Source organism: Parambassis ranga, chromosome 19, assembly GCF_900634625.1.
Source record: "Parambassis ranga chromosome 19, fParRan2.1, whole genome shotgun sequence".
Lineage (NCBI taxonomy): Eukaryota > Metazoa > Chordata > Actinopteri > Ambassidae > Parambassis > Parambassis ranga.
In genome coordinates this window covers 4,724,378-4,747,122 of record NC_041039.1, presented here as the reverse complement: position 1 = coordinate 4,747,122, position 22,745 = coordinate 4,724,378, and the positions used below count along the sequence as shown (strand labels likewise).

Here is a 22,745-nt window from a genome sequence, read left to right as displayed (position 1 = left end):
TTTTCCAGCTTAAGACCATGAGGTGCTGATTCTCATCCTTGCTGGTTCACTCAGCTGCAAATTGCTCCAGTGAGAGCTGGAGGTCACAGGAGCATTGTGAAAATCTGTCCATACAGTCATCTTTGGCTAAAATAGTCTGGATAGGTTATATGACACAGAACACAAACAGCAGATAAACATGGAAATCAGCTGACCTCATAATCAGTCATTTAAACTGATGTGTCAGACTGTTAAGGTGACTCCGGCCTTGATAGTGATTCTACTTCAGATGGAAATGCATCATGTGATACTTTGACAAGATGATGATTTTTTTTTGTGAAGAGTTTATCTATTTTGACCATACCGACCGGTGCCATCCTGCTGTCGATCCTCCCTCTAATCAAAAGTTTGCAATCAATAACTGCCCTACTTAAATTCATGCCTCACAAGTTGCTTCTTGACTTTTTTATTTCCTTTCAGAAAAATATAATCCTGTCATGGATTATCTCATAACCAACAACCTCCATAACCTCCAGCTGGCTTCAAGATTTACTTTGAAGCAGCTCCACACTGTGGTTTCACATTTACAAGCTGACAACTGGGAAATAGGCGTTATTATCACCCCTCTGCCAGGTTCTTGTCAGAATGACTGCGACAGTAACAAACAGCTGATAATTGTTAAGTCAAGCACCCATTGTGTCATAATCCCTAATATATCTTAGCATTCACGCAGAGCCGTGCACTGTGTAATTACCTCACTCACTTGGTTTATTCACCTTAAACTAGGAATGACAAAAATCTACCGCCAAGTCACTGTACAGATAATTAATGCACCAACAAGCAGACATTTTTTGGAACATAAAACCTGTCTCATCCAACACAAACAGTCCCCCTATGCACAGTGACTCAGTGATTACTGCCTGCAATATTTCTCAATCACTTGAGCTGAAATCCCCCAGCGCTCATGCACACAGACAGACAGGACGAAGAGGGATCGAGACAGGAGGCAGGAAGACAGAGGGATGAGGAGAGAGACATGCATGCCTGACCTGCATGCCAAGTAGCCATCTTTGTACCCCTCGACCCCCCCCCCCCTCCCTGCACCTCCTCCCTCCCTCACTTCTCACTCACAGTCCACCGTGCCTCCTCTCTAGTCCAAATACACACACGCACACAGTTGTGCTCCCCCACATGCATGGACGCGCACACACACATGACTGCGGCAGCGGTTCAGACACACCTGTCCCTCACCTGCCTGCACAGGAACAAACAGACCCTCCCCTGTAAAAACATCACACAGAAGAGGAGTTGTGTTCCCACCAGCTATACAACACCTACACGCCACACACACACACACACACACACACACACACACCCTCCTGCACTTTACATCACTCCTTCATCTTACATGCAGAAGCATCACACACAGTCATGGCAGTACCACTGAGGAATGCCGAAATGTCTCAGCTGAAGATGTAAGGATGAGAGAGAGAGTTACCGTTGCTACTTAATGACGACGCATCCTCCTGCTCCACACGCCTCCCTCTTCCTCCTCCCCCCTCTCCATCTTTTTTTTTCCCCCACTGCAGCTCTGTGTCTTTCCCGTGCCCAGAGGATCTGCCAGAGTCCCCCCTTGCTGGTACCCGTAGTAGCGCCTAAGAGGCAGTTAGCATGCCTTCCTGCCCCTCCTCCTCCCGTCCTCTCTTGCTCTCTCTGCTTCTGTCTGTCACACTATCTTGCCTCCCATCCCTGACATAAAAAAACCCTCCCTCCTTCCTTCAGCGTCTCTCCCTGTCGCACGTTTTCTCTCACTCAGTACAGGCTGTGCCTCTCCTTCCAATGCCCAGGCATTGCCAGCCATATGATATCACTCAGTTGCCTTATATGGGAGACTGTGGGTTGCCATGACGACAGCAGACTCCACCTGTTTCTCCATCGCTCCATTTTTATCAGGTTAAGTGCACCTTTTTTTCTTCCTACAGGAGATAAGGTTTGGGTAAATAGACACAGCACACGGAGAGCAAAGAGTGGGTGGAGACATGATGGACAGATGCTTACATGGAAAAAAAGAGTGCAGATTCAAGGATGTAGCTGACCTTTTGGGTAAATGTGTTTAGTTTTTAAGATCAATTCCTACTGCATTAAATACAGAACTGAGAGGTGAACAGCTGGATGCCTGAGTGAAGAGCCAGCTTTCATATGGATGAAAAAAAAACACTGTACAACAAATGGAGTTTCAATGTGTGCTTGTGTTTCTCAACTCTGCTTAGCTAGAAAAAAAAGACAGAAACACTTTTCTTTTCTGAAAAGTATGGAGAACACGGGTTTTCACAGCCATAGAGCGATCTGACAAATGAGAACTACTTTCAGTAAACAACAGCTGGTTGGAGCAACTCCAAGTTTGCAACCAGGTACCCGATTTGGCTTATGCGCAGAGAGAAATTGGTGTTTTTTTACCCTCTTTTCAGGCAACAGATCTGATCAGAGGCTAGATGAATCAACTGCTTTTTACTTGGAGAAACTCCAGAGTGTGTATGCAGTGCTGCAGGGTTGATGTATTTTTGTAGGCCGCATCAGAAGTGAGCACTGCCTTGGTTCCCTCGACAAAGTGGATTTTTTGTGTAAACACATAATTAAAATCACCTATACTGGGTCTTAGTATTAGGCAAATACAACATGAGACATTTTTTTTTCAACTGAGTTAATATGTTGAGGTCTGGACTTTGACTAGTTGATTCTAAAACCTTGATTCTTTGATTATTAGTCATTCTAATTTAGATCAGCTGCTGTGTTTTGGATCATTGTTCTGTTGTTTGACCCAATTTCCACCAAGCTTTAACTGTTGTTGCAGTTTTGTAAACCTCAGTCCATCTTCCATGTGCTTTTTAGACAGAAGAGTCTTTCTCCTGGTAACCCTTCAAACAAACTCTACTTGTTCAGTCTTCTTCTAACTGCACTGTAACATTGACACTGAGCATGCTCAGTGAGGTCCGTAGACTCTGACATGTAGCTCTTGGGTTTTTCTGTACTTCTCTGATCTTTGGGTGAATTTATTGGGATGTCCAGTCCCGAGGGCAAATGTAGCACATACAAATATATATATATTTATATATATATATATATATATATATATATATATATATATATATATATATATATATATATATATATACACTCAACAAAAATATAAACGCAACACTTTTGTTTTTGCTCCCATGTTTCATGAGATGGACTTGAAGATCTAAACTTCATTCCAGATACACAATATTACCATTCCTCTCAAACATTGTTCACAAATCTGTCTAAATGTGTGATAGTGAGCACTTCTGCTTTGCTGAGATAATCCATCCCACCTCACAGGTGTGCCACATCAAGATGCTGATCTGACATCATGATTAGTGCACAGGTGTACCTCAAACTGCCCACAATAAAAGGCCACCCTGAAATGTGCAGTTTTGTCTCACAGCAAAATGCCACAGATGCCACAAGCATTGAGGGAGCGTGCAATTGGCATGCTGACAGCAGGAATGTCAACCAGATCTGTTGCTCGTGCATTGAATGTTCATTTCTCCACCATAAGCCGTCTCCAAAGGCGTTTCAGAGAATATGGCAGTACATCCAACCGGCCTCACAACCGCAGACCACGAGTAACCACACCAGCCCAGGACCTCCACATCCAGCAGGTTCACCTCCAAGATCGTCTGAGACCAGCCACTCAGACAGCTGCTGAAACAATTGGTTTGCATAACCAAACAATTTCTGCACAAACTGTCAGAAACCGTCTCAGGGAAGCTCAACTGCATGCTCGTCGTCCTCATCGGGGTCTTAACCTGACTCCAGATCGTCGCCGTAACAGACTTGAGTGGGCAAATGCTCACATTCGATGGCGTCTAGCACGTTGGAGAGGTGTTCTCTTCACGGATGAATCTCGGTTTACATTGTTCAGGGCAGATGGCAGACAGCGTGTGTGGCGTCGTGTGGGTGAGCGCTTTGCTGATGTCAATATTGTGGATCGAGTGGCCCATGGTGGTGGTGGGGTCATGGTATGGGCAGGCATCTGTTATGGACGAAGAACACAGGTGCATTTTATTGATGGCATTTTGAATGCACAGAGATACCGTGATGAGATCCTGAGGCCCATTGTTGTGCCATACATCCATGAACATCACCTCATGTTTCAGCAAGATAATGCACGGCCCCATGTTGCAAGGATCTGTACACAATTCTTGGAAGCTGAAAATGTCCCAGTTCTTGCATGGCCAGCATACTCACCGGACATGTCACCCATTGAACATGTTTGGGATGTGCTTGACCGGCGCATACGACAGCGTGCACCAGTTCCCACTAATATCCAGCAACTTCGCACAGCCATTGAAGAGGAGTAGACCAACATTCCACAGGCCACAATAGACAATCTGATAAACTCTATGCGAAGAAGATGTGTTGCACTGCATGAGGCAAATGGTGGTCACACCAGATACTGACTGGTTCTGAGTCCCCAGACCGCCAATAAAGCAGAAACAAAATGCACATTTCAGGGTGGCCTTTTATTGTGGGCAGTTTAAGGTACACCTGTGCACTAATCATGATGTCAGATCAGCATCTTGATGTGGCACACCTGTGAGGTGGGATGGATTATCTCAGCAAAGCAGAAGTGCTCACTATCACACATTTAGACAGATTTGTGAACAATGTTTGAGAGGAATGGTAATATTGTGTATCTGGAATGAAGTTTAGATCTTCAAGTCCATCTCATGAAACATGGGAGCAAAAACAAAAGTGTTGCGTTTATATTTTTGTTGAGTGTATATATATATATATATATATATATATATATATATATATATATATATATATATATATATACGGTACACAGCTTTTATAGAGGTCTGTATGACTGCTAACTTTTAAACATAACTGTACACTGATATACTGTAGTTTGTGTCCAAGAACAAGAAAATCAACCTCAGGTTGGAGGGTACAGTGTACTCCACACTCAAATCAAGGCCCTCTGGAGAGAAAAAGAAAAGATTTGCCTAACTGCTGAATTATTTCTTAAAGCAGAGAACAGCTGAAACGGGCCGTTCTGTTCTGACCATCTGTCACAGGTATCACGTCAGAGCCTGTGGTGATTGATGGCAGAATGAGAATATGAAGCGAAGAAAGAGAGAAGAGAGTGTGAGAGGAGAGATCTGATGGAGCGGAGACTTCAATATTTCACCTTCTGACATTTTCTCACTGACTCACTTAAATCCTTTTTGTTCCATATTGTATTGCTGACTCTTTCAGATAATAACCGCTAAAAAAGTGGTCATTACTGACCCAGCACGCAGGTCATAAAAATGCTTCTACGGTGTGTGTCTGAAGCCCCAGAGGCTGTGTGCCACATAATGCGCCTGTGTGGGCTTCCGAGCTCGCCAATGTGCTGTCATTATCTCACTAAGAAAATGTTCACATGTGGAAACAGAAGGCACTCACATAGAGCTCATACCTCCCTCAAGGCTGCACTCTCCTCTCTTAGTGTATGGAAACGTGGATCTGATGAGCCCTCTTTTATACTGGATACTAAGATTATTTAATCTGCCCATACATTATATTTAATTACACTATAATCTGTTGGCCATTTAAAAAATATCAGGTTAGCATAAAAAAAGCTGTAGACACTTGTCAGCATGCCGAATAGCTAGTGTGGACTGTACCTTTGTGTAATAAGATGATCTAGTGAGTCAATGACTCACTAGATCATCAAGGAAGAAGTGGCTCTAGGGTTTATATATACATTCTTAGCATCGCTAAGGAACTTTTGTACATTTGTACATTTCCCACAAAGTCTGTTATATCGCTTTCAAACACGGTTTGGTTACAACAGCATCTATTCCTGCTGCTAATGCATTACAACTAAAGTCTATCAAGCTACCATTCAGTGTGACAACTTAAGTGCTACCTCTTGCCAATCAAGTGTCCGTATGTGATGCAAACGGAGTGAGACATGTCCATCCTGCTTTCCAGTGTCTACTCCCTGAACAACAACCTGACTTTGTTGTAAGTCTGGTGGCGGTGGCCGGGGGATGTTTACGTTTACTCTGTCTAGTTACCTCTCATCACTGGTGGAGTCATCATGTTTCTGCTTTGTATGACAAAACACTAACATCCTAGGTTTATACAAAATAAGGAGCAAGAGGCTCCAGTCAAACCTCATACTTTTATCTAGGTATTTTTGTATATAAGTTTTAGAGGCAGGACCAGCAGGGTGCATTTATAAATACCCATGTTACTATGGAAACATATTAAAATATTCTGTTATGTTAAGTGTTAACGTGCAGATACCTGACGTCCAGCAGCCGCCGAGCCCTGCGACATGCAGCCAGGGCTGTTGGAGTACTTGTTTTTCTGGAGATCCATGAGGGCATCTCGCTGGCGTTCGATGTCCGCTTTGTGGATGCTGTTTAGGGCCTCCAGGCTCTTGGCGGCAACGGAATTGTGCCGGCGGTCCAGTGAGGATGACGTAAACCCCCCGTTGGTGTTGTCAGGGAACCGCCGGGCCCCACGGCCACCGGTGGCGGCCAGGGTGTGGTAATCCCGCGGGAACTCGGCATCACCGGCAGAGATCATGGGACCCTTTCTCTTCTCTCTACCTGCAGGGGGGTGTAGGTACGGGAGGGTGAAGGATGAGAGAAGAAGGATAGAAAGTGAAGGTGTGAGCAGTGAAAAATACTCAGAATAAGAATCAGAATTCCTTTATTTATCCCCGAGAGGAAAATCTCAGCCTAAATGTTGTTAAAGGCAAACACTTCACATTTTAAGACTACAGAGTGTGTTTCATTTCCTCTTTAAGCTAAATTTGCTTAGGTATTGTATATAAATTAGAAAAGTCAAATGATTCTCTTTGACTTATTTTTGGTAAGAAATTAATTTAATAAACTATTTGGCATTAAAATAGATAGTTCTAGTCAGTTTTTTACTTCTCAATTGTCACTAGTGATGGTGTTCTTCACCTTCTATCATAGTCCAAAACACAACAATATTCAGTGTACTAAGACAAAACCAGCAGAGCTCTGGGAAAGCCTGTTTGACATTTTACAGTATTTTCTGGAATTGCATCATCCAAACAACAAAAGCAATGTTTAGTTGGAGCCACAGATGCTGGAACATCTTTTAACAAAACGTCAAACAGGTAAAAAAAAAAAAAAAAAAAAAAGCTGCAAATACTTAACATAATTTTAAGTTTATATTTCCTGTTCCTCGTTTGGGTGGGTGATTTTCAAAGCTGTGTAGAAAAGGGATGACCCCTTTAAAAGGTGGAAAATCAATCTCCATTATAAACATTAAAAAGTGATCTGCCTAGAAAAAGTGTTTGTGGCTCACAGTCAACAGGCAGATAACCAGATGTGCTGAGCTGCCTTTGAATTGCTCATTACACTGTAAATGAGATTGTTAGTGTTAATACTGCAGCACAACTCTCAGCTCAAACTGCATTGTGTAAACACACTGCAGTTAATAGGTTAGACCTTGAGGCATGTCAAGTGAGCAGCAGTAAGTGTTAATGTGAGGCGTAACAATGCTTCACCCATGCACTCGGTTTGTCCATGAGCGAGCTGTGTTAACGTCTAAAAGAAACACTGTTTTCTCTGCTCAAAAAAAAGAAAGAAAAACTCTCTCTCTCTCTCTCTTACACACACACTTCTATTGTTATTGTAACACAAACACACCTCTGGCAAGACATCCCTTGTGAAAACACTGAGAACATCTGTCTGTTCCAACAACTGCAACTGTCCTGGGATGCCAGAGGCAAAAAAAAGTGTTGCACTAAGTTCTCCTGCTATTATACCACAGCACAGCAGTCACACATGTGTGTCACTTTCAGTCAAGGAAAAGTGACACAGCATGGAAATGTCTCTGTTTGGGGAATGGTTTAGTGCCCTCTTGTGACCAGTGACACATAAAGCACCGCTGCCTGAGTGAAGCTGCAAAAGGAAGAAAGTTTTTATACAAGTGAACTGAAGGTAATATGCAGGTGGAAAGACAGAAGGTGGCCTTGTTCTATGGTGTAAATCATGTCATGATTTTGCATTTTATAATGTATACAAAGACACATGATAAGCATATCAAGGACAAACTGGCTTCTGCTTGGAAGATGTTTGGTTAGAGCATTATTACCCCTTGGATGAATTAAAGAAATATCCCCCCTCTCTATATCTTATTTTAAACGGTATAACATGGAGGTGCTCAGGTGGCTCAGGCACCTGATAAAGGATGCCCTCTGGTTGCCTCCTTTTAGAGGCTTACCTGGCAGCAGGGAGGAGGCTTCAAAGGCAACCCTGGGATCACTGATGGGCTAAATCTCCCAACTGACCTGAAAGCACCTGGGGAACACAGAGGCCACAGGATCTCTGCTGTCCCTGTACCTTTTGAATTCCCCCATGGGGATGAACAAAGTATCTATCTATCTATTAACCATCCATCAATCCAAAACTAACATGATCACTCCAACTCCGAAGTTCACCAACAGTTCTTCCGCATTAGAGAATATAAGAAAATGAATATCACAAATTGAATAAATCAGATGCACTAATTTTGCAGGGGCAATAAAATAAGGAAGGCACACAACTTCAAACAGGGGCCGTGTGCCGCTAACAAACTGTAAATTACATGACCTGTAACATTTTACTGGACAGACACTTTATCATTCAGTCCTGTAAAATTCTTGTATTTTCCTGCTGAGTAGCAGAAACGCACTGAAGTGACAACTCATTAGTTTACAGTCAATAAGCTACAGATCATCATAAGTTACACATTTCTCTTCCAAAGAATGTAACGACAGCGTACGTTACACTTATGCATTGATTCCATTCAGTTCATGTGAACCTGACACATTGCAAGTGTGTATTCCGTCTGGCAGCAGCTGTATTTGTAGCGCTTTAGTGTATGAGTCGGGCATAGATGTAAGTGTTCTGGTAGGAGTGCAGCAGCATGCCGATGTGTATCCATGGCAGAGGAAAAAAAAGGGTTATAAAACAGAGAGAGCCTGGGAGAGACAGAGGGAACATCCAGACAAGGGCCTGTCACTGTAATTTATGTGAAAGCCTTGAGCAAACCTTTCTATATGCAGTGGGTGGGTGGGTGGGTTGTATACATGTGGGACTAAGAGGTGCTATATTTTACCACTGCTGGTCATCTGCTGCAATACCTCATGGAATTTACTGTACACAGATGGATGCCCAGTTAAACCAGCTGTACTCTGTATATGAGTCTAGAGGTCTGCATTTGGCTGTTGTTCACAGGCAGTTATAGAAATGATGTGTTTCAAATTCTATGTGTTTCAGACCTACTGACAAAACACTGTAAGGTGACCAGAAATCTGAACCTTATAATCTGGTCATGGGACTGATACAGAGGGAAAAGTCTGAGCTAAAAGGTAGGCCAGCCATGGTGGGGGCACATGCAACACATCCAGGTTCAAGTCCCCCTGATGGACTTGAACTTCATCTTTAAAATTATGTCTACATAGGTTGGACTAAACCCCCTGAAATTTTGTTTCCCTTAGAATCCCTTAATGTCCACAAGCTTAGCTACAGCTTGCAGATGGGTGCTGCAACTGCATCATTTCAAGAAGATAATTCATTGTAAAATTGTGAATTTTCCACAGACGAGAAGAAAATTGTTCATTTTTGCTTTGTGCCGTCTTAATTTACAAAAAGTCAGAGGCATTTAAACTAATACTTGCACATCTGACCAAATCTCCCAGGTGTTCCCTTTATATTGACACTAAAAGTATTCAAATACACCTTGTGGTTGCTGAGATATACTCTATTCATTTTGGGCATGCCATTTTCAAGCTGATGTCTTAAAACAGGCTTGGGATGGAAGGGGTTACCTCCATGGAGGTCCATGAATTTTGGCTTTTTTTTTTGGTATCACCTGATATACTGTCTGGTTACACAGCTTTGGCTCCAGATTAAAAATTATACTTCCTATTCATGTATGAACTTGCAAATCTTTTACACACCACAGATCCCCATCATTTAAATCTTTCCTCACATACCCTGTTTTAAAAATCATTCCATTCCAGCTGCATATTGATTTTTGGTCAAATTGTCTTCTGTTTTTTTATTTTTTTTTAAACTACAGACACACACATACACTGTCCACAGCACCTATCATCATCATGACACTGTTCATCCATGTGTAAAAGCAAATAACTCCACCATGTCATTATGGCTCCTGGTGGTAGTTAATGGGCTGCCACCTCCTCCCAGCTTGCTCCTGGCACCACCTCTGTTATTAAGGTTCTGCTGCTGCTAACAGCAGTCCACTTGATGAATTACACTTTAATTGTCTTACTTTACTTACATTGTTAAATCCAAATCTGAGCCTGTCACCATCGGGAAGGTGTCATATTTCAGATTCACTCGCATCCACACTGGCACTTTTGTACAAGAACACAGACCCTAATATTGACTACAAGCATCAGCTCAAGCTCAAGTATTCTAACCTTTACATACATAGATTATGATTATAGAACTAAATATTTTATGATTAAAAAAACCATTACAACTTTCAATCGTAATGGTTCAAAAACTGAATAAAAGTATGTCTTACACACTTTGATTTATTATTATGATTTATTATTCTGTGTTCAATATAGTTAAAAGGAGAGTAAAAACCTTGTGAGTGACTGTCATTGCGTTGCTGATGCCGTATATCAGCTCTCCGGGACACATTCCAAAACCTGCTCAAGGCCACGTTAAACATTTCTCATTACAATGTAAGAGTGTGTATGTGTGTGTGTTGTAACACAACCTTGGCCGCTGCTAGCCAGGGTCTGACAGAGGCCGTTTGTTAGTTTTATGGTTTCATTGGGTTGAGGTCTAATCATTTGCACTTGTCTGTGCTTCAGTCAAATTTACTTGGAATGATTCCCTTCCTGTGGGTTTGATCTGTGGCTGCAGGTACAAAAGTAGTGGACATCCGATACAAGATGCTAACGTCCATCCATTTTCTCAACCCACTTTGTCCTGCACTACAGGGTCACTGGGGGTTGGAGTCTATCCTAGCTGTCAAGTACACCCTAGATTGCCAGTCTATTGCAGTGCTAACAGAGAAACAAACAACCAGTCACACTCACACCAAATAGACAATTTAGTCACAAATAACCCAACACGCATGTTTTTGGTATGTAGTATGAATGAAGTATGAATATATAATTCATTGTGAAGCTTCACATTCACAAATATGTATTCAGATTTGTAGTGTAAAGGCAACTGGTCCTCAACAGAAAAACGTGACATGAGGTCTATATGTCAGTCTTTGAAAATGTGTGTGCATTTCCTAACCACATCTGTTAATGAGGAAGGCATCTAAAATGGCGACTGCATAAGGTAACTTTACTGCAGCTGAAAACAAAACAGCTTGTGGTGTCAGGGGAGCATGAACCGCAGACTCTGCATCTTTTAACACAATTTGCACATGTATTAGCCCCATAACTGGATGACGTCAACATCCAGCAACACAAATTTGTGAGGATAAATATGGTCCTTAAACTTTCTCTGTTGACAGCAGTGTCAGCCAACATGGCCTGGGGAAGAGATCAAAATAAATGAAGCTATCATGGCTTATTGGTTGTGCAACCATTTCCACTTCCATCAACCTTCAATGAAAGACGGCTGCTTTACAAAAATGGAATGTTTTTGATGCAGAAATCTAAGTGTTAAAATGCTGGTGCTGAACCACGAGGGGGTTTGGACCAATGAGTGTTCTATGAGAAGGTACTGACAGATACAGGTTTGTTTTTGGTATGGCAGTCTGTGAGGAAGCCGTTAATTCTAATAATCAGAAGAAATAGGAAATTGTATATTATATAAAGTAAGTATCTATTAAAGCCATTTGTTGGTCTGATTGGTTAGTATTATTATTATTATGAAAGACATTAATTGACAGGTGGCTCTGATGTATGTAAAATGTACGACTATACCACATCTTAGTCAACTTTTAGCGATACTAAATTAATTTAAAAAATGGTGTATTTTGTTGAAAATTATCCATTCGAATTAATTTCTGATGTGGTAAACAAGTGAATAATATAATTTTTAACCTCCCTCTCTTTGACCAGCTGTCCCTCATTTCTCTGCCCTCCTTTCCACTGACTCATTTATTCATTCATCATTTTTACATAATCTCAAATCACATTCCAAGTCAGCTTGTGGAAGGATGCCAGTGGCTGGAACAGAGTTCACATCGACTTCTTCTGCCGTTCCTCCTCCTCTTCCTCTCTACCTCTCCATCACAAATCTATTCATCAGAGACCATTAATTACAGAGGCAGGCACTGTGGCAGGAACGAGTGCAAGAAAAAAAATGAAATGGTGCTCCTCCATCCACAAATTATAATAATATCCAGCTCTCCGGGGCACTTGAAAATTAAAATAAAACCCAAACAAGATCAGAACAGCGAACGCTGAACAGGCTATATTTGGAACAAGGTCTGGCTTTGCTGAATACAAAATTCTTCAAACCGTTGCCGGCAGCGAGACGTCGGGTTGAGGATCACAGTGAAGCAGCTTAAAAGAGGAGGCGATTGCCTCACACATCTAACCCTACAATCACCCATATCAATATCTCCCCTTTAGGTAACATGTACATTGGCTTCTATAGGTGTGTATTGTAATTAAAAAAAAGGATAAAACTTGACATATTTAAAAGTTTCCGCCACCGTCTTTGACCTCCAGCTCTATTCAGCTTACATCTAAGAGTGCTTTATATTTCATTTATTGCTAGAAGACTATACAGAAAAATGGTGCATCTCAGAAACACCACATAAAATGTCTCCCAGTGTTAACTCCACCTAAAGCGAACCAGCCGGCCCTGCTGTGTCCAGCTTCAGAGCAGAACAGATTGTCAATCCTCGGCCAGCAGCCGCAGAGTAAAGAGGCCTGAAGGACACTCACCCCTTGACGTGTTGTCTCTGTAAAGCCTCAGGCTAAACCAGCATTGACTGATCCTGTGATGAGCACAGACGTGGGCAAGAGCAAAGTGAGAGAGGGCAAGAGTAAATGAGAAATACAAGTGTCCATTGTGTGTGAAGGGCCAGGTTTGGATAAATGTTAAACAGCTCTAATATGCTGCGATCAATCACCAAACAATTTTTTAGGTTTATTTTTTTAAACTAGTATTTACACAAGTATATTTTATTTATTAAGGTTTCCTAAAATGCTGGTGCAGCAGAGCTGTGTGTGTATGTGTGTGTGTGTCCCAGACCTCCAGAGAAACAGGCTTGCACCATGGTAACTTAATGTCCTCTCCTCTGCTGAGAAAGCATGCCAAGTTCATCTCTGTGCCCTCTCATCTGCATCACTGTCTGTCTTCCTTCCTCCCACGCCTCCATCCCGCCTCTCCTTCCATCTTCCATCCACAGTGCACAAAGTGTGTAACAACCACTACGTCTTACTATATCAAACCATATGAATTTCAATTGAGCGCTAATTATGGCATAAATATTCAACTCGGCCATGGTTATAAACTTCTGCCCAGAGCCAGCATACATACAGCATGAGTATGAATCATAGGGGACTTAATGTGTAAAAGCAGGATTCAGTGTTTTAGTGACAAACTTTGCATGACTCAGTACTTCAACGGAAATATAACCTTCATCACAACACTGGGGTCTCATACAGTTTCACACCTCCACACTTGTCTTAGTACACCCTTGGATGAATCAGACTGGCAGTTCAACTTTCTGAACTACAACCAGGACAGATGAAAGCTGTGCAATTACTGTTTAATACTTACTAATTATAGCCACAGTCCATTCATACACAGCTAGCAAGATAGACTTGTATGAGCGTGTGACCCAGCGGCCTCGTGAAATAAAATACTAGCTGGGCCTGCTGGTATGTCTATGTATGTAATTTTGTGTAAAAACATAATACAAAAATCGTCTGATTGTAGTTGGCATTAGGCAAATACAGCCTTAAACACGAGGGCAATGACAAATAATGGATGTTGTTGATTACAGGAAATATGCTAGCTTAGCCACACAGGGGCTAAATCTTTTGGCAGGTGGTCATAACTATGCTTTTATCAACTGCCAAACCACCACCAACAAACCCTGTGCCCTTTCCAGCAGAGACACAGTGCTATCAGTGTCTCTTCATGACCGGTGCCCCCCTCTGACCTAATCGCCACCCAACACTCCTCATTCCTGTGTCACACATTGTAAAATAGATAGCTGCCTGTCTGCCTAAATTATGGAGACGGATGTGAGTGCTTTAATAAATCTAGGTACATTTATACCACAAATAATCCCACGTGATGCCTCCGTGTGACATTTATCCACTGCTGATACTGTTACACGGTCAGTAAACATTGACATTTATCACTGTGTCAACATTAGCCTGGCGCAGTTGACGGCACTTGTCTTTAAAAATCTGAGCCAATCAGGTCACTCTTTCAAACATCACTGAGATCTGAAAAATCTGATGATCTATCTTCAAAGAGAATACTAAATTTAGGACAGGCTGAAGGAGGGGGGCGTGTTGAGAAGCAGGGACAGCTGAGACTCAATCATCTTTCCCCATCTTGTACTGGATCTATACTGCATGCTCAGTGAGTTTGAGCCCTCCTTTTTTTTTGACTAACTTCACACTCATATCAGCTTATCCTGGTCCAAGCACAGAGCACTGGGACACTTAGTCTATCAATTTACCAACACTCAACAGTCAGGATGTGGTTGATCCACATTGCCATTAAACTGGGATGAGAGGCTGCATGATTAGGATGTCAGATGAAAGAGGATGGGTGAGTGCAGGTATGTGACTGAGGTTATCAAGCAGCCACATTCCATCACATACAGATGATTAAATTCAGCCCTCGAACACCAGACAGCTAATACACATGCGTCTTTTCCTTCAGTTACACCACCTATAGCAACCCCTCAGACGTAACCTTTCCCCACTTCTCAGCCAATGACAAGAGGAAACCTGGTCTGACGCCAGACATCAATTCCAGCTCAGAGAGGAAGTCCTGGTAATTAGAAAGAGGTATTTTTGGCTTGTCTGAGCGCAGGACACGTCCTGAAGGTGAGTAATTGGTATCATTGAGTGAACAGTGGGACAGGATGAGTCAGGGATCGAGATCTATTAGAGGCCACTAATCAGTGTCTTACACTGGGCTCTGGGAGGAGGCCAGCTGGATGACTGCTAGCTCAGCTTTGTGCTGTGTCACAAAGCAGTGAAAGCAGAACACAACGGCACTAACCATAATGTACAGAAGAGGTTTGATCACAAGAATCACATACACAAACAGTCCTGGCATAGTGATATTATTGTGCAGGGAATCATTTTATCCAACTGCCACTCTTCTCAACTTCAATTTAAAAGGGAACTCTTCAGTATTAATATATGCAACTCCAAAACATCTGAGCTGCAACTAGGGCAACCCCGTCTTTGAAATCTGACAAGCATGATTCATTTATAAAATAAATACTGGGACAGAACATCAGCATCATTCGGAATAAATGTCAATGATGGTGCCACATTACTGCAGCAGCCAAGATAAAATGAATTATAACAATTGATTAAAATCCTTAGGTGGCAATATCCTAGAAGATTCATTTTCAATGCACACATGAAATGAGATGACTGGGGAAATGACAGCTACATTTATGCATTTGTAAATGTAGGTTCGAGGCGCGAAAATTCAGCAGATATTATAGCGCTGTACAACATCTCTGTCCTGCACGTCCATATTAGCTTCATTTCTTAGCCTAAATGTTGCTGCACAGTTTTGACGTAAGATTGTAGTCCTTGATTCTTGTAAATAAAATGTAAATATATATATGGCATGGGACGGTTCAGGAAAAAAATTCGAACTACACGGTACCTGTGTTTCGGTTCGGGGCACGTGTTTTGTTCGGTTCAGAATATGTGCATCAAGTAATGCAGGGAGGCATTTTTACCACATATAGACAAGTGTTGCCAACTTGCCAACTCTCCTAAATCTGGCGACTTCTCAAACCTTTTTTAATCAAAAGCAACTAGTGACTCTCTCTGCCGAAGGTCCCATCATGGCTTACAGAGCAGGATGTAAATAGCATATTTCAAAAGTAATACGAGAAACACAGGCATCAGTACAGTTAATAATGCTTTGCTCAGCGTAGTCAATAAAGTTCAGTCTATCCAACTAGCATGTCATGAGCAACGGTGGGCAAAACAACACACGTTCTCTGTCCGACGGTGGGAGTATGTGCGCACACGTGTCTGTGTGTGTACGCACATCGTGCCTCTGTGCGCAGACAGCAGTGGTGAATTGTAAACGCACAACTATGCAGAGACAGAAATGACATGCTGCCGTGCAAGTAAGATAAATAACATAAGGCTATTTAGTTTGTTTAATAAAATAACAAGGTATAGTCTGTTCTATAAGAAAAGGTTATCTTAAATGGCTTCTGTTATGAAGAAATGAAATTGACTTGACCTTCTAATATAATGGTAATGGTAGCAGAAACACTGGACTGATTCTTAAATATGGTAAATGTTGGATATATATTTTATGCTCATCTATGGTATTTCCAGAGTTTTAAAAGTAGAAAAAACCTCAACATTGTAAACCGAACCGAACCAAAAACCACAACCTCAGAACCGTGATACAAACCAAACCGTGGATTTGGTGAACCGTTCCACCCCTAATAATAATAATAATAATAAATACATTTTAACCAAGCCAAACCATAAATAAGGTTTTTTAACTGTGTATCATAAGAACATGCTGTTCTCTGTATACAAAAGGATTTACTGAAACTGATCCCAGTGTACCATCTTCAAAATGTTTCAGGAGGCGTGCTTATTTTGCACATAAACTGCTTCCTAACTGGCAGCACATTACATCAATAGTCATAAGTCAACTAGTGTGGGTAGAATGCACTGGGCCAGGCAATTAACAAGACTGATGTGCTCTGAGGAAAAATGAAGCAGGAGGGAAATCCACTCAGCTGAGAAGGCACTTTCAAAGGAGTGCAGGTCTGTCTGTGCGACTTTCTGCCTGTTTGTAAATATGCATATTTCTGAATTTCAAAGCTTTAGAGTTGCACTGCTGATAATGAAATCCCACCTCCATATACGTACCAGCCGCTTATACAAAATAATAAACAAATCCAGAAATAACCGTGCGCCCTGATATCCAAAAACTCATTTTGACACTTTGAGGATGTTTTCGGTGTCACAAAAGCTTTTTAATCTCTCAACTCAAACCAAATTCACAACAGTCATTTTAATCCAGAGCCACTCTTAACAGTCTCGCTATTTAAGTTTCATAAACTAGTCTCACTTTACCATATCAAGCCCACAGCATGAATCGGTAAGTTTGCAGCTCCTTCCGGCATCACTAATGGAGGCACGCAGACAGACTGCAGTCTACCTCCGTCTCTGCTTGTTATCCCTGATCTCCTCCATACTGTTTATGTCCCCCCCATCTCCCCTTAGCCCCTTGGCATGTGAGGCTGACAGTTCAGTGCTGGCTTAGAGCCAGAGCTGATATTGGTGTCTGTTGTAGGTCAGCCTCCCTCTGGGAGGAAGGAGGCAAACACACAATCACAATACGTTTAACAGGAGGCCATGCCCTGGTGGCTCCGCGGTCATGTTCCTGCAGCACTGTGGGTGTCTGCCTCTATTACATACTTCCTGCTTTCTGCCACAATATACAGCTAATGATTCAAATGCAGCAGATGTACTGCTGATCACTAAAGTTATCTGCACCAACAGCTGTTTCTATGCAGTGTACAAGGCTGCTCTGCACACACAGCAGCAATACAGAAAACTTAATGTGTGCTCTATATGAGGCATGATCGATGCTTCAGTATCTTACTGCTATTTGCTTATAGGCAGAAGCCATTATTTAGCTGTGGAAAAGTACAGTTATTGACAAAAGTATTGAAACTGAAGTGTCAGACAAGACAGTCAGCAGATTCCTGCACAGGAATGGACTGCCAGGTTCCAGACAACCTCCACTTCTGCAGAGCATACCTCCAAGCCAGAGTAAAGCATGCTAGGCACAGCCTGTAGAAAGATCACACAGACTGGAAGGGTCTCCTTTGGTCATATGAAACAAAACTAGACTCAGGGATGTTGCCTTAGTTTGGAGAAAGAAAGCAGAGCTGTATAACCCAAAGAACACGATTACCACATTCAAACACAGTGGTGGCAACATACAACTGCAGTGATGCTTCAGTGTGTCTGGAAATGGGAATCTAGTCAGGGTGGAAGGAATCTTAAGAAAAGGAGACCATCTGAAGATCTTGGGGGGGGGGGGGGGGTCATCATCAGGAAGCAGACATGCCTCAAACCTGTTGAGAACTACCAAGAACCTTCAGGATGTTATTAAACAACAAGGATACACCAACACAACTAACATCAGGGGTAATAATTTTTGCCCTGTTGTGGGGAAGTTTTGATTTTAAATTTAGCCTCTAATTGAATATATATGGTGTGTCAAAGTAATAAAATAAGTGGCCCTATGATGTATATATTGGCACCAAGAAGCTCATGACTATCGCACATTTTGGCGTTTGTTGTTGTAACATTATTGGTGGAAAGTCGCAACCCTTTTGGTTCCAATTACTGTACAAAACAAGTGTGAACAATAAATGCTCGCTATCAACCGTAAGACAGATGTGGTCCATCTGTCTTACGGTCATCATGTCAGAACTTCATCTCTCCGCAATGTTAGCCAACATGATGGTTGTGGGAAGAAAAACAGATGCACATTTTAAAGGCGTTGCAGTTACTGTAGCTGTTAAGTGAAGCAATTTCCAGTGATCAGTCAAGAGAAAACTGCGATGCCAAATGAGCTCATTGTTTTCTCAGTGTTCATTGCAGATTACATTACTTGTTTGTTTAAATGGCCTCTAATGTAGCAGAGCTGCTTCAGTGGGAATGTGAGTGTGGGAACATTTATGCAAGAACAGACCTAGTATTTCTGTAGTTGGTGATATCAGGGGGTTTTTGCACTTAAAAAAATGTTTTGTAAAGTGTGTTCAGATTATAGTGTGTTATGAACAGTGTCTACACATTTTATCTGTTTACAGCCAGGCACAGGTGAATTATGGCTAGTTTTGATATGCAGTCTTACATAATAATAAGAGCAAAGCCAAAGAAACACTGCAGTTGTTTTAAAAGGCTTCATGTTTGTCAGACAGCCCCAACTCTGTGCTACATCAAAGAAATCAGAAGGAAATCATCAGCAATGACTGAGATTAAAACTTCATTTCATTGCTTTTCCTCTCCAGGCCTGCTCAACTTCACTCCCAAATATTCCAGAAAAGGAGAAAGGCCCCTGCAGTCTGGAGATGAACCAACCGATATCAAACCAGCATCAAAGTGAATTCTGAAGCTCCACATTCTGAGTCACCACATCTCCAGAAAGAAAAAAAAAACAGAGTGAAACATCCACTTCAAAAAGCTTAAAACTGACTAGGAGTCAGAGGTGCTGCTATGGTGTACAAACCTGACACACCTCAGAGAGACAGGAATGTGTCAACGCCACAGAGTTGTGCTGATTCTCCTCCAGCTCTCTGATTCTGTGACAAATACTAATTAATATCACAAGAATGAATAATTAGTGTCCATTTGCATTTCAAGAAGAGCCCCCTGAGCATGCTCACATCTTATGATTATGAATACAGCTCTCTGAGGAGCTATGAAGAGTTGGCAGGGGGCGGGGGCTAAATGTGCCTTTTAAGAAGGGAAGACTTAGTGGACAGTGTCCCACATACTGTTGAGTGAGCCCACGTGAAGGTCAGCCCAGGTTAACTGACCGCCTGCCGCATTACTTATTATGCCCTACATGACCAGCACTGCTCACTTTGGTTCCTCTGTCCTCTCACACCTCCCCCATTTCCTTCTCCCTCCTTCTGCTATCTTTTTTTTTTTTTGGGTTCTCCTGGGGCTATGCAAAGAAGTCGGATAATCTTGGTGCATGCAGCCTTGCAAGAGTTCTGCGGAGAGTGAGTGGCTGGATCAGTGCAATGACAAACCTCTACCCCCACCCCCTAAATAAATCTGCTGCTGTAATGTGGCTGAAATGAAGGAATTGAATGAAGCGTACCTGGGCTGGTGGTCCTGTGCAGGTTGGTGTCCCCCCTCTGGCCGAGATTCTACATGGCAGTGGTGTGTTTGCACGTGTGATGGAGACAGGAGGAGAGAGAAGTGAGTGCTGTTGAGGAGAGTGCACAGTGCAGTGTAGAAGATTGGAAGGCAGGGTACTGAGTGTGTGCTAAGACAGAGCCTGTGCATCTCCCTCTCTCTCTCCCTCTCTCTCTCTCTCTCTCTCTCTCTCTCTCTCTGTGTGCGAGTATAATCCTTTCCACAGTCTACGGGGATGAGCTGCAAATGAACCAGCTCCATCTCTCCCTCCACTTCCCTCTTGTTCTGTATCTCGGCTTTGCACATGAGCCCCGAGCAGAATTACCCTCCCTTTGCCTCCACCTTGCAGTAGATAAGCCACAATTGCAGAGAGCACTCTTGCCCTTAATGACTGCTACAGCTGTATCATGCCTTTCCCCCCTCGCTCTTTTTCCCCTTCATCACTAGGGTTTTCGCGGAGTTACCACGCTTGTTTGTGTCACAGTGACTCCCTTTGAGTGATCAGACAGGCGAGGAGATGACATGCATGTTTATACGAGCAGTTTGGGTGCGATAATGCTTTTGTGTTATTTCAGTGTTGACTACTGTTTGCAGTCGGTTTTGTGTTTCAGCGCTGCAAGATGCGAATGTTGTCAGTTATTCAGGCTTTTATCCAATCTGGAAAAGTCTGCCAAACGTATCAACACAGGCTGTATGCAGCGTGTTCGAGGAGAACTGCCTACATTATGTAATAAACCTCACAAAGATGTTGAATGTACTTCAGTCAGGGCATTTTCCACTGCTGTCACAATGTCTTTGGTCACAATGGGCTAAATAGTATTTTACAAATGGTAGGGGGGAGCAACACTAAAATAATGATAAATAATACTGAACAAGTGCAAGAAACCAAAGTTTTGGTTATAACTATAGATCAGATGTAGTTATGGTCAAAACGACATTGTAAACAAAGCAAACATGTAAGAAAAGTTATGATTAGTATGTCACATTTACACTATTGTTTTCCCATTGGGTCCAGCACCTCAGTTAGATATGACATATTGCTTTGGAAATTTTATAATTCTTTTGTGCTTTGCCACTGTTTGTGTGTGTGATGGACACCATCAGTGCTAATAGTAAGTCCTGCAAGTCCATGGACAAGAAGAAGAATCTCAAACAGTCTTTGTAGATTTAGAAAGTCAGAAATAAAAAAAAAGTTTGAAGCATGAATTTACTGATCTTAACAAGTATGAACAAGGCTCCCACAATAATAGCAAAAACAGGAGTCCCACATGCCATAGATATTCAGATTCAGACAACTTTTATTGCCCCCCCCCCCCTCCAAAAAAAAGGAACGATCATTTGCAGCCTACTCTACCCCTTACACTTAAGCAACAAACAATACATTGTGCATCAACCATATGTCAGCCAACAATAGAAAACAAAGGTTGAAAAAGACTACAACCACAAACTAAAAACTGACAACAACAATTAAATTCTAATCATCTTTCACTGATACCCCACTAAGGCTGGGGTTAGTGCAGCTAAAGCACAGCAAGAAGGTTTCAGGTTTGTATCTGGCTGGGACCTTTCTGTGTACACAGTCTTTCTCTGTTTTTTTCTCGGTACTCCTCACACATAATGTAAAGGCGTGCATGTTACAGTGTGTACAGAAAGTATTCAGACCCCCTTAAATTTTTCACCGTTTGTTATATTGCAGCCATTTGCTAAAATCATTCATTTTTTTCCTCATTAATGTACACACAGCACCCCATATTGACAGACAAACACAGATGTATTAAAAAAGTAAAAGTGAAATATCACATGGTCCTAAGTATTCAGAGCCTTTGCTGTGACACTCATATATTGAACTCAGGTGCGTCCATTTCTTCTGATCATCCTTGAGATGGTTCTGCACCTTCATTTGGGTCCAGCTGTGTTTGATGATACTGATTGGACTTGATTAGGAAAGACACACACCTGTCTATATAAGACCTTACAGCTCACAGTGCATGTTGGAGCCAATGAGGATCATGAGGTCAAAGGAACTGCCTGAAGAGCTCAGAGACAGAATTGTGGCAAAGTGCAGATCTGGCCAAGGTTACAAAAGCATTTCTGCTGCACTAAAGGTTCCTAAGAGCACAGTGGCCTCCATAATCCTTAAATGGAAGACATTTGAGATAACCAGAACTCTTCCTAGAGCTGGCCGTCCAGCCAAACTGAGCTATCACGGGGAAAAGAAGAGCCTTGGTGAGAGAGGTAAAGAAGAACCTAAAGATCATTGTGGCTGAGCTCCAGAGATGCAGTCAGGAGATGGGAGAAAGTTGTAGAAAAGCTTTATGGCAGAGTGGAAGTATTCCAAGATGATGAGAAATAAGATTCTCTGGTCTGATGAGACCAAGATAGACCTTTTTGGCCTTAATTCTAAGCGGTATGTGTGGAGAAAACCAGGCGCTGCTCATCACCTGTCTATTACAGTCCCAACAGTGAAGCAGGGTGGTGGCAGCATCATGCTGTGGGGGTGTTTTTCAGCTGCAGGTCAGGACAACTGGTTGCAATCGAGGGAAAGATCAAGTGATATGATATCCTAGACAAAAACCTTCAGAGGACCCCCCCCCAAAAAAAAAAAAAAAACTTCTGGGACTGAATACTTTCCGTA

The 22,745-nt window shown here is 42.2% G+C and overlaps 1 protein-coding gene across 2 annotated transcripts in view; it reads right to left on the bottom strand.

Annotated features, from left to right (window-relative positions):
- srcin1b (SRC kinase signaling inhibitor 1b) overlaps positions 1-22,745 on the bottom strand; it is an 88,814-nt gene that overhangs the window by 54,873 nt on the left and 11,196 nt on the right. For both annotated transcript variants that reach the window (XM_028430985.1, XM_028430984.1), the window contains exon 2: positions 6,307-6,614. In XM_028430985.1, coding sequence (XP_028286786.1) covers positions 6,307-6,591 — 285 coding nt within the window. In that variant the 5' untranslated portion in view covers positions 6,592-6,614. The remainder of the gene's footprint in view (positions 1-6,306; positions 6,615-22,745) is intronic.